A 17,114-nucleotide genomic window follows, 5' to 3' on the forward strand; every position below is an offset into this window, starting at 1 on the left:
AAAGAAGTGAGGCCTGCTCTAGACTGTGGGTCTCAGACAGCTCCACCCCCACAAGCAGACTTTCTGGCTGAGCGGGGCCATTCCAGGCCCGCCTTGACAGCTTATCCTGGAAGCAGAGAACAGAACTTAGACCCATGCTAACAGCATTGGTGGTGCCTGAGGGCAGGCTTACCCAACCCAGCTCCGCCCAGAACAAGAGCTGATAACAAGACACAAAATCAACAGCATAGCCTGTTCCTCCAAGCAAGCGCCACCTACTGACAGGGACGGCATCCTGCACAGCCTTTTCATGGCACCCACTGACTCATTATACAGGGAGTGGTCGAATCTCACCCACAGACACCACCTAATGGCTCAGAAACTAAACAAGGCATGTGAATAGCCAAACAAAAACCTAAAGGAAAGAAACAACAACTGACCGATATGGGAAGAAATCAGCGAAGGAACTCAAGAAATATGAAGAATGAAACGGAAAACACACCCCCAAAGAGGAGCACCAGCCCCCTAGAAACGGACACCAAACCAAATCAGGCAACCAAAATGACAGAAGAGGAATTTCGTATGTGGATCATAATAACACTCACCGACCTGCAACAACAACTCAATAACCAGCACAAAGAAACCACAAAAAGCCTCCAGGACCTAGAAGAAAACTTCACTAAAGAAATAGACACAATGAAGAAAAGTTTAACCAAACTCCTGGAAATGAAGAATCAATTCAGGGAACTACAGAATACAGTGGAAAGTCTCAAGAAGAGGATAGATCAAACAGAAGAAAGAATCTCAGAGCTTGAAGATAACACCCTCCAACTAAATAAAACCGACACAGAGATAGAGCAGAGAAACAAGAGAAAAGAGCAAAGCCTACAGGAGATGTGGGATTATGTGAAGAAACCTAATGTGAGGGTCATAGGGTTACCATAAAGGGAAGAAGACAACACTCAAGGGTTGGACAAGCTATTTGAAGATATAATAGAGGAAGATTTCCCAGGCCTTGCTCAAAATCTCGATATACAAGTTCAAGAAGCTCAGAGGACCCCTGGAAGATTCAATGCAAACAGGAAGATGTCACAACATGCAGTCATCAGACTGACCAAAATATCAACTAAAGAGGCCCTTCTAAGAGCTGTAAGATGAAAGAAGCAAGTGACATACAAGGAAAAGCCAATTTGAATAACACCAGATTTCTCTAATGAGACTTTACAAGCAAGGAGAGACTGGGGCCCCATTCTCACTCTTCTTTAACAAAACAATGCCCAGCCTAAAATATTATTCTCTGCAAAACTAAGCTTCATATATGAAGGACAAATAAAGACATTCTCAGACAAGCAAAGGCTCAGAGAATTCGCCAAGACAAGACCAGCCCTACAAGAAGTACTCAAAACAGTGTTATGCACGGAACACCGTAATAAAAACTCACGAATATAAAAACAACCAAAACCCAAAGATTAAAAGCCAGATAATACAATGGCTCAAGAGAGAAATCAAAGCAACAACATCCAACCCAACAGAATGATCAGTAATCTACCTTACCTATCAGTTCTCTCAATAAATGTGAATGGCTTAAACTCTCCACTCAAGAGACATAGGTTGGCTGCATGGATAAGAAAATACAGGCCAAGTATATGCTGTCTTCAGGAAACACATCTAACCTGTAAGGATGCATATAGACTAAAAGTAAAATGGTGGAGATCAGTATTCCAGGCAAGTGAAAGCCAAAACAAGGCTGGCGTGACAGTTCTAATTTCAGACGATTTAGTTTTTAAACCAACAAAAGTAGTGAAAGACAAAGAGGGTCATTATATAATGGTGAAGGGCACAGTTCAACAAGAAGAGATAACAATTTTAAATATATATGCACCCAACTTAGGTGCACCCAGATTCATAAAGCAAACCTTACTGGAGCTAAGCAAATGGATTAATAGCAACTCCATAATCACCAGAGATTTCAACACCCCACTGACAGCACAAGACAGATCCTCCAAACAGAAAATAAAGAAATAATGAACTTAAACAAAACCGTGGAACAATTGGGTCTGACTGACATCTACAGGACACTCTACCCAAAATCCACTGAATATACGTTCTTCTCATCAGCTCACGGGACATTCTCTAAGATTGACCATATCCTAGGACACAAAGTAAATCTCAAAAAATTTAAAAAAATAGAAATCATACCATGTACCTTCTCAGATCACAGTGGAATAAAAGTAGAAATCAACCCTAACAGAAACTCACATTTCTACACAAAAACATGGAAATTAAACAACCTCCTACTAAATGATTACTTCGTAAATGAAGAAATCAAGATGGAAATAAAAAACTTCTATGAAGAAAATGACAATGGAGAGACAAGTTATCAAATCCTCTGGGACACAGCTAAAGCAGTTCTGAGAGGAAAGTTTATCTCCATAAATGCCTATAACCAAAAGACAAAAAGATCACAAATAAACAATCTAATCAAACCACTTAAAGAGCTGGAAAAAGAAGAACAGACCAACCCCAAACCCAGCAGAAGAAGTGAAATCAACAAGATCAAATCAGAACTAAACAAAATTGAAAACAGGGAAGCTATTCAGGAGATTAATAAGACAAAAAGTTGGTTCTTTGAAAAAATAAACAAAATTGACACACAATTGGCTAAGCTAATGAAAAGCAGAAAAGAGAAATCTCTAATAAACTCCATCAGTAACAAAAAAGGAGATATCACAACTGATCCCAAAGAGATACAAGATATAATTTATGAATACTACAAAAATCTTTATGCACACAAACTGGAAAATGTGGAGGAAATGGACAAATTTCTAGAAACACACAGCCTCCCTAGGCTCAACCAGGAAGAAATAGATTTTCTGAACAGACCAATCTCAAGAGCTGAAATAGAAACAGCAATTAAAAATCTCCCTAAAAAGAAAAGTCCCGGTCCAGATGGTTTCACACCCAAATTTTACCACACTTAAAAAGAAGAACTAGTACCTATCTTGCAGAAACTATTCCACAACATCGAGAAGAACGGAAACCTCACCAACAAGTTTTATGAAGTGAATATTACTCTGATACCAAAACCAGGAAAGGATGCAACAAAAAAAGAAAACTACAGACCAATATCCCTAATGAATATAGATGCAAAAATTTTCAACAAAATCTTAGCTAACAGAATCCAGACGCTTATCAAAAAATAATCCATCACGACCAAGTGGGCTTCATCTCAGGGATGCAAGGATGGTTCAACATACGTAAATCTATAAATGCAATTCACCACATAAACATAAGCAAAGTAAAGACCACATGATTCTTTCAATAGATGGAGAAAAAGCTTTTGACAAAATTCAACACACTTTCATGATACGAACACTTAAGAAAATAGGCAAAGAAGGGACATACCTAAAAATGATACAAGCCATATATGACAGACCCATAGCCAACATCATACTGAATGGGGAAAAATTGAAATCCTTCCCACTTAGAACTGGAACCAGACAAGGTTGCCCACTATCTCCACTTCTGTTCAATATAGTGCTGGAAGTCTTGGCTACAGCAATCAGACAGGAAAATGGAATTAAAAGTATCCAAATAGGGGCAGAAGAGATCTAACTTTCACTGTTTGCTGATGATATGATATTATATCTAGAAAACCCCAAAGATTCAACCAAGAAACTCCTGGAACTGATCAATGAATTTAGTAAAGTCTCAGGATACAAAATCAATACACAGAAATCAGAGGCATTCATGTACACCAACTACAATCTAATTGAGAACCAAATCAAAGACTCAATTCCCTTCACAATAGCAACAAAGAAACTAAAGTACCTAGGAATATACTTAACCAAGGAGGTAAAAGACCTCTACAGGGAGAACTATGAAACACTGAAGAAGGAAATAGCAGAGGATGTAAACAGATGGAAATCCATACCATGCTGGTGGATCGGCAGACTCAACATCATCAAAATGTCTATACTACCCAAACTGATGTACAGATTCAATGCAATACCTATTAAAATCCCATCAGCATTCTTCACAGATATAGAAAAAATAATTTTACGCTTCGTATGGAACCTAAGAAGACCCCAAATATCAAGAGCAATTCTAGGCAACAAAAACAAAATGGGAGGCATTAATATGCCAGATATCAAACTATACTACAAAGCTGCAGTAATTAAATCAATATGGTATTGGCACAAAAATAGGAATATTGACCAGTGGAACAGATGTGAGAATCCTTATATAAAACCATCCTCATATAGCCATCTAATCTTTGACAAAGCAGAGAAAAACATACATTGGGGAAAAGAATCCCTTTTCAATAAATGGTGCTGGGAAAACTGGATAGCCACCTGTAGAAGGCTAAAACAGGACCCACACCTTTCACCTCTCACAAAAATCAACTCACGCTGGATAACAGACTTAAACCTAAGGTATGAAACTATTAGAATTCTAGAAGAAAATGTTGGAAACACTCTCCTAGACATTGGCCTGGGCAAAGAGTTTATGAAGAAGTCCCCAAAGGTAATCACAGCAGCAACAAAAATAAATCAATGGGACATGATCAAACTACAAAGCTTCTGCACAGCCAAAGAAATAAATAGTCATGAAAGTAAACAGACAACCTACAGAATGGGAGAAAATTTTTGCATCCTATGCATCCGATAAGGGACTGATAACTAGAATACTCTTAGAACTCACGAAAATCAGCAAGAAAAAATCAAATAACCCTATTAAAAAGTGGGCAAAGGACTTGAACAGAAACTTTTCTAAAGAAGACAGAAGAATGGCCAACAAACATATGTAAAATGCTCAACATCTCTAATCATCAGGGAAATGTAAATCAAAACCACAATGAGATATCACTTAACTCCAGTGAGAATGGCCTTTATCAAAAAGTCTCCAAACAATAAATGCTGGCGTGGATGTGGAGAGAGAGGAACACTCCTACACTGCTGGTGGGACTGCAAACTAGTTCAACCTCTGTGGAAAGCAATATGGAGATACCTTAAAGCGATACAAGTGAATCTATCATTTGATCCAGCAATCCCATTACTGGGCATCTACCCAAAAGAACAAAAGACATTCTATAAAAAAGCACTCGAATGTTTATAGCAGCACAATTGACAATTGCAAAGATGTGGAAACAACCCAAGTGCCCATGAATACATGAGTGGGTTAATAAAATGTGGTATATGTATACCATGGAGTACTATTCAGCTCTAAGAAACAATGGTGATATAGCACATCTTATATTTTCCTGGTTAGAGCTGGAACCCATACTACTAAGTGAAGTTTCCCAAGAATGGAAAAACAAGCACCACATATACTCACCAGCAAATTGGTATTAACTGAGCAGCACCTAAGAGGACACATAGGTAGTACAGTAATAGGGTATTGGGCACGTGGGAGGGGGGAGGGGGGCGGGTATATACATACATAATGAGTGAGATGTGCACCATCTGGGGGATGGTCATGCTAGAGACTCAGACTTGTGGGGGGAGGGGGGGAAATGGGCATTTATTGAAACCATAAAATCTGTACCCCCATAATATGCTGAAATAAAAAAAACAATAAAAACAATTTTTCAAATACAAGAAAAAAAAAAAAGAAAGAAAGAAATCACGGGACAATTGTTCTTATAATCTTGTAGTGTGGAAGGGGTTTCTAACCATGACACAAAATTCAGAAGACATAAAAGAAAAGACTTAATACATTTGACTGCATAAAAATAATTTTTAAAAACTTTCTGCATAACAAAAATCACTATTAGCAAAACCAAAGGAAAAGTGATAATGAACTTGCAGTGATGAACTGGAGCATTTTAAAACCCACAACCGTGGACACATAGGAATTACATTTATTGGGTATTGGGCAGGTGGGGGGGGAGGCGGGAGCAGGTATATACATATATCATGCGTGAGATGTGCACCGTCTGGGGGATGGTCATGCTTAAAGGTCAGACTTGTGGGGGGGGAGGGCAAGGGCATTATTTGAAACCTTAAAATTTGTAGCCCGATAATATGCTGAAATTCAAAAAATTAAAAAATAAATAAATAAACCCCAGAACAAAGACAAATGCATAGTTTTCCTAATACATAAAGTACCTTTGAAAATACATAAAAAAGAACAACAAAAGAAATGACAAAGTATAAAAATATTTAAACATGTCCATCTTCACTTGTAATAAAATAAAAGTAAATCAAAACTATAATTAAATGTTGGTTTTCACCTTCCATATCAACAAAGATAAAAACATTTGAGTAGGCCAAGCACAGTTCCTGTAATGCCAGCACTCTGAGAGGTTGAGACAGGAGGATCACCTGAGGCCAGGAGTTTGAGATCAGCCTGGGCAACATAGCAAGGCCCTATCTCTACAAAAAATTTTTAAAATCAGCCAAGCATGATGGCGCAAGCATGATAGCATTTTAGGAGGCTGAGGCAGGAGGACTGCTTGAGCCTAGGACTTTGAGATTGCAGTCAGCTACGATCGTGCCACTGCACTCCAGCCTGGGTGACAGAGTGAGACCCTGGCTCTTTGAAAAAAAAAAAGTGTGAAAAGCACACTGCCCTAGTAAGTTCATAGGAAAAGATGCACTCTTACACATTGGTGATAGGACTGTAAATGGTTTAGTCTCTGTAGAAGGCAACTGAAATCTAGAATCTAGAAAATCCACAAAAATTAGAAAAGTATTGTCCTTACAAGTCCACATCTAGGAATTTATCCTACATATATATTAACCCTTTGCACTCAGATGTCGAGTGTGACTTGACATGGATAGCAAAAATTATAGAGATTAAAATTACTCTTTGAATGTATCAATAATTTGAAATATAAAAAAATCCAAAAAATAAGTTTGTATGAAAAGAAACTCCAGTTTTTTATTCTACTGCCGCGCTTTGTAAAATCTGGGGTATTTAAAAAATTAAATCCCGAGTAGAATAAAGGAATTGAGAAGAAAGCAAGCGAGGGTAAAGGGTTAATATTTATATATACATGAAATTATGTGTATTCAGAGTTATTAATTACAGCAGTCTGCATGAAAGGAAAGGACTTGAAGCAACCTAAAAGTCCATCAGGAGGAGACGGGTATAATGGAATAGTATGTGGAGGTGAAAAGAAATGGAAAGCATTATGTATGAATATGGGATGACCTCAAAGAGATTTTGCTACAAAAAAATGAAAATAAAAAATCCAAGGTGCAAACAGTGCGTATGACATTGTGCCACTTGCCCAGATATCATATCATAGACACTATTCCTCTCTCTCTGTCTCCCACAATGAAGCTTCTGGGGGTAGTTCTAGTAACACCATGTACCGGTTAGAGAGCAGACACATACAATTACTATTTGATGAAAGTGAGTAAGTTGGTGACTAAAAGAAATAAATGGATGAAGGAACACACTTAGATAGTTGGCCCACCCTCTAAACTGAACATCAGGGTTTTTACACATGAATACAGAAAGGCAGAAGCTGAATCCTGGCTATCCAGTTCCAGAAAAATCTAAAATAAGTCCTTAAAAAAGACAAGCAAGTATTGAATGAATTAGTTTACAGATTCATAAACATTACTTTTTGATAAGCATATTGGATTTTCTACATTCACTTATTCATATCCCTGAGGAAGACAGCATTCAGCAGGATGATGATACTTTCAACCTTTCCCTCAAAAATCTCTCCATGGCTTAGGGAGATTAAGTTTAAAGTCTTTATTCCAGCAACTCAGTGCTTTACGACTGGAAAAGCAATGGGGCAGCCCTCTGCTCCCTTGCACCAATCCCCTGCTCTCATCTGCTTCTTAGAATGTGGTTTATTTAATTTTCTACATTTAATATTCAAACAATAGGTAACAGAGTAAATAACTTAGATCATCAGTGAAATATGAATATAAAGTAATAAGTCCAGGAGAGAAAACACATGTGGAACCCTAGAGCAGTGCTTCTTTATCTGCTCAGGAATCCCTAAAAAGCCCCTACTCTGCATGCTGGTGGTGGAAGGGCACACACTCAGCGAGGCGACAGGACACCTCTCTGCCAATTACCCAGTGAGTGTTTCTCACCAAGGCCCATTCATCACAGGTTATCAGAAGATTCCCCAGTTATGCATTACTATAACCAACTCATTCTCTCCACAGTAATTATCTGGGAGCAACATATCATGCTGTCCTTGGAACCATCAAACTGACATATGATTAAATAGCAGAGGGTTCTGAAGTTAAATTTAAAACCACTCTCTTACACTTCAACTCACACATCACATCGAGATCTGTTCAGCCACAGAAATATTCCAGTTGACCAACACCAAAGGCCAGTGCGAGACTATTCCGTCACTTCATGCCCCCATTTGAGAAAGGTGGTAGTTATGTTCTCCAAACTCTCAAAAGGGATTTTCCCAGGATCTAGAGTAAAAACTTGCAAAGCAGTTCTCTGTATGAAATACTGCCCTTCCCCAGGTTAAAATGTCTCAATAGCTGCTCATGTTCACCATTGTGTCTTCACCATAATGGGTAGAGTGTCACAAGAAATCGTACATTCCTTCCAAATACTGTGAGAACCATTCACTTTTCACCTTTTGTTAAAAAAAAATTGTTGTAAAGCATAAATTATTATACATATAGCTCTGTATATACCAATAAGTGCTTATATCAACAATATTACCAATCTAAAAAATTAAAAAAACTGGAAGAGAATATCTGCATGTTTGAATTCTGGAAGCTGGAATTAAAACATGATTCTCACTGTTCTTGGACTGAAAGAGCCACAGAGGCTCTTCAAGGGGAAATTTATTTCCACTCTGGAACCCATTTCTATAGTTTCTAGAATTAAACTTTTGCTATAAAAATAATTCTACCAAACCCACTTTGTGTTTGCAGGAACTATAAATTAGAAAAAAAATTTTAAAAATTCTATCCCCAATAAAATATTAATAGTTGCACCCAAAAGCAACATCAGCCAATTTCTAGCTTCCTATTCTCTCTAATTTTCATATTTACTTAGTTTAATATTATAATTAATTTTCATCTATGTTGTATTTATTGAATTTAGAGCAAAATTAACGAGTGGCAAATATTAAATCATCAGAATGCCCCATAGAGAAAATTCCCAAAGCTCTTGTTAGATATAAAAGCAATGTGTTTTCAGCAGAGAAGCACACATAGTACCCACTCATTTTTAAATAGGTTCCTCCCAAAATGTAGGCTCCACAAAAATGTGACATTACACAGTATAGAAATTCCAAGCACCCTCACCCTATGTGGAAGAAAGTCCAGTCACTGAATGGTTAGGTTTCCCTACAACTTGAGCTAGTATTGTGGGTAATGAAGTGACAGAATTCACATTTCATAAGAAAAGCCATATAAAGGAAATAAGATATTATTTTTCTAGAAAGTGATTTATAATAATACTGAGAAACTATTTTTGTAAAAAATTCCTTCCCCTTCTCAACATTTACAGAAAAAGCTAACATATCTTGAGAGATTTACTATTTGCTGATATTCATCCATATGGTAGTACCAACCAAAAGCCAAGAGGACAGGCAGAAGAGAGAAAAGAAAAGAATTTGAAAAAAATACAGATGAATAGCTCACTCTACCAACTCCGTATCTCTTATTCTAGGCCAAGTCCTACAAGACCTACCTGAGACCATCTCTTGATTTTACTCTGTTGTTTTTCCAAGGAGCCTCAGAAACATACTGACCACAAAACATTTTGACTACAATGCCAATTGTTTTATTTCAACCTTCACCATTCTAGAAGATACATATAGAGCACCAGACCAGCAAAAGCGAAAGAGAAAAACAATATGGAGCATAAAACCCTCCTATAAATCAGAGCTGGCTCAGCAAAACATTAGCCATGGCAAGTCCCACCAAGGCCAGGATCGGAAAGGTGCAAGCACCAACCCCTGGCTGTACCTCAAAGGTTCAAAAACCATTTCTAAATATAGAACCCACTTTATGTTTGCAGGAGCTGTAAATCAGGGAAAACAACTTTTTTCCATCCCCAATAAAATATCTGCACCCAAAGCAAAATCAGCCCATTTCTGGCTTTCCACCAGTTTTACTTGGGCATAAAATTTTCTGACACTTCACCAGAAATGTTAGCATTAGTATAAGGCAGCTTTAAAGAGGGAAATAACTTTCTGACCTGTGGATAACCCCTTCAACCCCAACAGGAAAAGGGGGGAAAATCTGAAACCCAGGTTTTCCAGTTATTAGTATAAATGATACAAATTATTTTTCTTAGTGGCCAAATCCTTCCTTATAGGAATTGTTGGTCTTTGAATTCAGTGAGGGGAGGGGTCATGTCTGTTTTACTGCTATATCCCAACACCTACCCTACACAGAGATGGAGAAGGATTTCAGTGAATAGTCGAGGAGGGGAAGATGAGGGAGGAGAGATGGAGGAGGAGGTAAGGAGAGAAAGTGAGAGAAGTTAATATGGAAATATTCCTTTCCTTTTTTTCTATCATTATTTTTCTTGAACTCTCAGGCATCCAGGCTTGATAGACAATTAATTTTATCTTTTCTCAGGGCTTTCGGTCTGAAGCTAGATATACCACTGAGAAAAGGGGAGGAGGGGTGAGACAGAGCTAACAGGTACTTCTGTCTTCACCATTTATTCAACAACATTCAAGAGCATGGCTGCCAGCTCCAGCGTGTGGAGCTAGAGGCCAGTCAAGTGAGGTCAGGGAAGACGTGGTGGAAGAGGCACCCCTGCACCGGACCTGGCTTCATGTAGCAAGTACCAAGGCGGGCAAGGAGGCAGGAGAATCTCAGAGTGAAGGGAGAGGCCGGCTGCACAGCAGGCAGGATGCTTTTTCCCCAAAGTGCTTCATGGAATACATTCTATGAACGCCACATTTGTGAAACCAAGGATTAAACAAAATAGCACAGGTTTCCTCACTGCAGACCTTCTCACAGCTTTTACTATGCCACTGGAGCAGAAGTGGTAAAAGATTCAATTTGTAAACCAGAAAGGATTAACTTTGGGAGGAAAAAACCCAACTATTTCACTTTCTAGTTGTATTAGCTGGAGCAAAATACTCACCTTTATGAACTTCAGTTTTCTCTTTCCCAATATGAAAGAAATGAGAGCCCAACCTCAGTTATTGTGAGAAGTAAATACTACAGAAGACGTGATTAATTCAGTGCTGGTACCTGGTGCCAACTGTATTGTTGCTGCTGCTGCTACTCCTGTTATTTCTATTATTATTATTATCAAGCTGCATCATGAATATTAAAAGGAAGAATGAAATATGCAGTATTCCTTAAATAGTTTGGTCACTTTTTCAACAGGTATTTCTAAATGTGGGGTCAGCACATAATGCCCAGCCTAGCACACAGTAGGTGCTCACTATGCATTTATAGAGGGAATAGGGCAAAGAACTGACTCCGGCAAAGAGAAGATTGCAGAACAATAAAAAGATGCTCTGGAAAAGGTGTTTTTCATTATTTCTTTGGGCAACGGGCCTCTGAGGTCTGGGAGGAGTGACTTCATCTTTTGCTAGAAGAGTGAGGGATTGAGAGCACAGTGTTCAGCTTTGGGGAAACATCACAAAGAGTTTATTTTGGTAGAAGTGTTTGAAGTGACTCTGTAACAATGAGCTCACGCCTGCTGCCAGGCGCCAGCCATCAGCTTGAGCCTGCTTGCAGGGCGGTGCGCTGGGTCCCACTGACAGCCCCTCCTCAGACATGTGACGCCCACGTGCAGGGAGGGACCCCAGGAGCCTTGCGCCAAAGACAGCTCCCTCCTCTCTAAGAGGGGACACTGAGGCCCAAACAAGGAAGTTTCTGAACCAGGATCCAAAGTGAGCTGGAGGGTGGGAGGGCTTGGGAGAGGGCCGAGCCTTCTGGTTCTGCTTGGTTGATTCTTTGACAGGATTTTGAGCTAAATCCCAAAGGATATTTTTTCCTTTTTTAGTCAATTGCTGCATACATTTATGGAGATAAACTCATCTGTCATAAGTCACACGCTAATCTCACAAATAGTTCCTAGAAATGAGCAAGTTGCACACAAACCCTCTCTGAGTGCCATACAGAGGTCCTGATAAACTGCTGCATCTCCCCACTCGTCTGTGTGTAAAGAGGTTCCTGACAGTGGAGTTTATTGGAGTGGAGATACGAACAGGTTTAGAATATGACATTTGCATTTTACCAAACCCAATGCGTAATATACGTCCACCTGCATTTAAGCATGAGAGTCCACATAGAGTGTGAAAAGGAAATGAAGTCATCTAAAATAGTTGGAGGGAGAACTTCCTGCAGAGTCCACAGCACACAGAAAAGCTCCAAGACTTAGTGAAGTTTTGAGCTTCGGATTGGGAGGTGGGGATATGCAGGGCAGACCATAAACTTCTACAGTAAGAAAGACCAGACATCATTTTTCTTAGATACATGATATGTGTATATACCTAGGCACACATATATGCATACACACACACACACATATATATCTCAACTTTAAGCCACATAAAGAAAGCATATGGGCCAGAGATCCTGCACTCAATTCAATTATTACATTTCATTTTATTTTAACTGGTAAACCTGGAAGCAGTTGGGAAAAAAAGCACAGTTAACTCTGGAAACTTGTCAAAGCTCAAGAAAGCTTCCAGGACTCTACAGACGTTTTTGTTTTCAGGAGGGCAGGGCTGCCCAATTCCTCCTACACCAAAAATACAATCAGAGACTATTCACACTGATTGCACATTTTCTCTATCGTGTTCATTTAGGGCAATAGGTTAACGAAACTGGAATGATCTGAACTTTGATTTAGCCCTTCCAGTCCATCCAACTAGACTAGATTTGGCATGTACATTTTACCAGACTCAGCACACTCTGCCCCTTGTCCAAAGAACCCCTGGCTACCCATAACCTCTCCCAGCCTTAACCTTGCACCCTGTCTTCTGAAAGCCAGGGTTCACCATGAAATAGGAAAAAACGAACTACTACCCAATAAATCTCCTGATGCATAAAAAACACAGCAGAACATGGACAAAAAACTTAAGGCCCAGCAGGGAGCCTGAGGTACAAGACCAAAAGGGGTCTTGTACCCAGCAAAGGAAAGGCAAAAGGAGACAAAAAATAAACAAGACAGGCAAGGAGAAAAGCTTAGGGCTCCATTGAATGAATGGATCCAAAACGTGGAGGAAAGGTTTGGATGCATGTAGACAAACCCCTGCACCCTGCCATTATGAAGTCTGTGTTTCTGCACATAGAGGCATTGGATTTGTTCTATTCCAGAAAGTGAATTAATAGTCACTGGGTTTTTAGTGAGAGCAGTTCTCTATGGTCATGCTTTCAAATCGCTGATCAGATCTCTGTTTTGGAAACTTTTGAGAACGGGGCTTCCTTCGGCGTGATGAAGTTCAAGCAGTTCCTGTAGAATATCCAATGTGGTATGTGGGAACTGCAGAGAAGTGGCCAAGGACTACAAGCCCCTGGAGTTGGAAGCTAGTAGGGGGACAAAACCGGCATGTAAGCAGGAGACCTTGTTTTGAAATTATTTCTGCTGGAATAAATACATTGGTCTGGTGGCTTGGGTGATAGGACAGAACAAAAGGGTGTAGACCCAGCAAAAATAGAAGAAAATAATATGTCTTACCTCTCAAAATAACAACTATATTGACTACCACTTTGATTTGAAGCTTACTTTTATTGAAGTTTAGATAGCCTCAAATCACAGAATGACTACTCTTTAGGAAACCTACTGATTGAATCTTAAAGAAATCACTAAATACTACACTGTATGTTATTAGAAAGAGAAGCCTTCTTTGACTTAAGGAAGAATAAATTGTTGGCTTGGGCCACCTACATTAAGAAGAATCAAACCTAGGATGCACTTTCAAACAAAATGTCCATTTCACTTCTGAATATCTGGGTGGACACAGTCAACAATGAATCTGGTTTTACACTTGGTTCCATATGCTATGCCCTAGGTAATTAAAGTATGTCCTATGGCTAATAAAAATGAAGTTAGAAAGTTAAAACCAAAATAATGTCAGGAAATAACATGTGTGTACAATATGTTAGCAACACATTGATAATTTTCAAAAGTGACTTTAAAAAAAGTATTATAAATCTTTCAAAACACAGTGATTTATTAAGCGAAAAGTCTGAACGATTTGCGCTATTAAATTTAGCTTTTAAGTTGCTGTGTCATGGGCAGATCTTTTGTTTTCCTAGGTTAAATTTAGCATCCTGCATTTTGTTTTTTCCACAGCTACATGTTGTATCATCATGCAGTCAATTTTCTGGGTAGCTTGGGAGAGATGCTTTGGGGAGTTATTACCATGCTTTCTCTTACTGACTTTATAATCCAGGAATAGAATTAATCAAGTAATCCAATGATGGTTTATTTCCAACTTCTTCTTTGCCTTTTCCCACCTATACAGCCTTCTGATAAAATAAACCTTCCCGAGGCATGGGATGAAATGGAGAAAAATGCTGTGGCCAGAGGAAAACCATTTCAGAAACGCATTTGTTAAACAAGGGCAAGCAATATAACTAAGCGTAGGCGGGAAAGGCGGCGAGAAGAAAACTGAAGTACTGACCTGGGAGTCAAGCTGATTGGAGCAAGGGTGAAAGCAGCGGTTTGGAGGATAAGCAGAAAGGAAAGGGAGAGCAAAAGAGAATAAAAGGAAGGAAACGCATTAGTTTTAAGCATACAGCCGACAGACGTTATATTAGCAGGTTTATAACCAAAGGAAGCAAACTTTTATCTGATATCACCCCAAAAAGCCCTGGGCACATGCTGTAAGCTGTTATATTAAATATCTTACCTAAGGAATTGGCATTTGCTTTCATACGCATAATTACAATAAGCGCTGGTGTGAACCAGAAGTGTGCTCCCACAGTGCAATGGCAGCATTAGCCCTTCTCCGGAAGAATAAAATTCCTATCTGTGTGCATATAAAATTTTATTATTTAATAAACTGAAATGGAAATTACTAAGGTATTAGACCTGGCAGCAAGCATGGATGTCAGAAAGATTTTTATTTGAACCAGTAAGTTGGATAGTTATAGCCTATGAGATATTTTTCCCTCATCCCTAAAAACCAAAAGGACCTGAGCAATTTGGCTTTTGGTTCAAAGATTTCCATTTTCAATGCTTACAGAGCACTGTACCTGACAATGATCAAAGCCCCAGTGAGGAGGGCTTTTGGTGGGGTGCCACCTGCCTATCAGCCTCCCAACCAAGGACAGAGGAACTTCCAAAGCTGAGAGTAATTTTTTTCAGTTGTGAAAATGAGGCTCTGACTTCATCACTTAAAATATCCAGATGCTTGATAACTTATTTGTACAAAAATATCTAACATGCCCTTCTAATCAGTCAAAATAGTAGTCTCAATGCCAAGCAAAAAATAAAATAAGAAACAAAGAAAAAATCATACTCATTTTCCAGGCTAACACAGGAGCTGATAGTGGACATTCATTTTGTTAACCTAAAAAATGCCCTTGGCAAAAACAAAGTGGATAAACAAATGCTTTATCAGCTATCCACTCAGTGGGACCACACTGTTCCGTACTATACAAAAGTTTTAAGCATTTCATACAGGAAGGAAAAACAAAACAAAATAAAACACATCCATAGGATAAAGCTTAAACTAGAACTTTTCAAGTGAAAACAGTGTTGACTATAATAATAAAACTGAAAGAGAAAATGTAAGATTAAACACATGGTGAAAGTGTTGATTTGATAATCCCTCATATCTGAAATCCCCCTGGCAGAGTGTTTTGTGATCACAAATGCTCAACTGATCAACAATGAGAGTTAGGTCAGAGAATGGTCACTATGGGGACTTCGGCAACATTGGCACCAGCTGCCATTTCAAATCCTTCTGGATCAGAGGAAATTAAACTGAGTTCCATGGCCAAGTTTTAGGGAATCCTAAACTGAAACAGCAGGCACACATTTAACATTAAGTTGCCTCTTCCAAGGGTTCTTAGTTTTCATAAAATTCTTAAAGGTGTCTGTGACATCCATGACCCTCTCCAAAAAGTTGCTAGGGATGGTACAGAACCATCTGTCACTTGTTTTCAAGAAATTCCTTCAAATACATTAACAAACATAAGTGGAAATTACTCAGCAAGAAGAGTTTATATCAAAACAAAACTGGCATCAAGTTGCTTCCACATACCATGATTTTCTAGAACATATTATAATTTAAAAATAAAGCATGAGTTTACGCTTTGAAAAGAGTCCTGAAAGGCATCAAAGAATTATGTCAGCACATTATTGAGCAAATCAGGAAAAAAAAATAATGGTCTCTTTCTCAACCTTAGATAAGGCTCTTTTAGGCATCTAAAATGATTTCTTCAAAGTCCAAATGTCTGGTAGTATTAGTCCTCAATGTAGATAATTAAGTGGAACCTGGTTTTCCATTCTGATATTGTCTCAGGGGTAGAACCCATAAGAGGACCCACCCTCCTCTCCATAGTGGGGACAGATCTGATTGATGCTCGTTTGGGCATTCCCCATCCTCTAGACAAATACCTACAAAATCCCTATGTGTTTAAGATAATTACAGGAAAGGTCATGGGACTGATTCCCTTACATAGGATGTGAGAAACCGAGTGGCAGCAGATCTTATTTAACAGACCTCTTAACCTCTCTCTTTCCCCTAAGGCACCAAAAGATCAATCCTGAAACTAAATAAAACTCAGAGACCTTGATGAGCACTGACACGGAAGCTGCTTCTGAGGTTTAATTAGCTATTTGGTTATGTAATATACATGACATCTCACATTGTGATGGAATAAAGACTTCAGCTGGATTTGGATCAACTCTCAGGGACTTACTCAAGGCCCCCCACGCACCCTGTGGCAAACTTGCCCCCCAAGAGCAGCCTGCAGCCCAGGGCAGAAGCTCCCCACTGGGCCATCAGCTCCAAGTGCAAGAGTTTACAGGCACAATCGCACATGGGGCCACACTAGAACAAAGTGCACTTTAAAAAGAAAATCTTTAATGGCTGATGAAAAACATCATTCACGTGGAATTTAAGAGGCAAATGTAAACACCAGCCATGTGCTATTTGGAATGTATACATTGGGGAGAAAAATCAAAAATGGGCAGATTAACAGAACAGAACATAAACACAAACAGCCCTCTGAGAGAGAAAGGGGCCGCGCCAG

The 17,114-nt window shown here is 39.0% G+C and overlaps 1 protein-coding gene across 10 annotated transcripts in view; it reads right to left on the minus strand.

Moving 5' to 3' along the window:
• ERC2 (ELKS/RAB6-interacting/CAST family member 2) overlaps positions 1-17,114 on the minus strand; it is a 982,890-nt gene that overhangs the window by 456,038 nt on the left and 509,738 nt on the right. The window contains exon 14 of one of the 10 annotated variants that reach the window (XM_076008725.1): positions 5,416-14,545. The exons of the other annotated variants lie outside the window; for them this stretch is intronic. Coding sequence (XP_075864840.1) covers positions 14,464-14,545 — 82 coding nt within the window. The 3' untranslated portion in view covers positions 5,416-14,463. Of the gene's footprint in view, positions 1-5,415; positions 14,546-17,114 lie in introns of those variants that run through there. 10 annotated transcript variants of the gene reach the window in all.

The sequence above is a fragment of the Microcebus murinus genome, chromosome 1 (assembly GCF_040939455.1).
Source record: "Microcebus murinus isolate Inina chromosome 1, M.murinus_Inina_mat1.0, whole genome shotgun sequence".
Lineage (NCBI taxonomy): Eukaryota > Metazoa > Chordata > Mammalia > Primates > Cheirogaleidae > Microcebus > Microcebus murinus.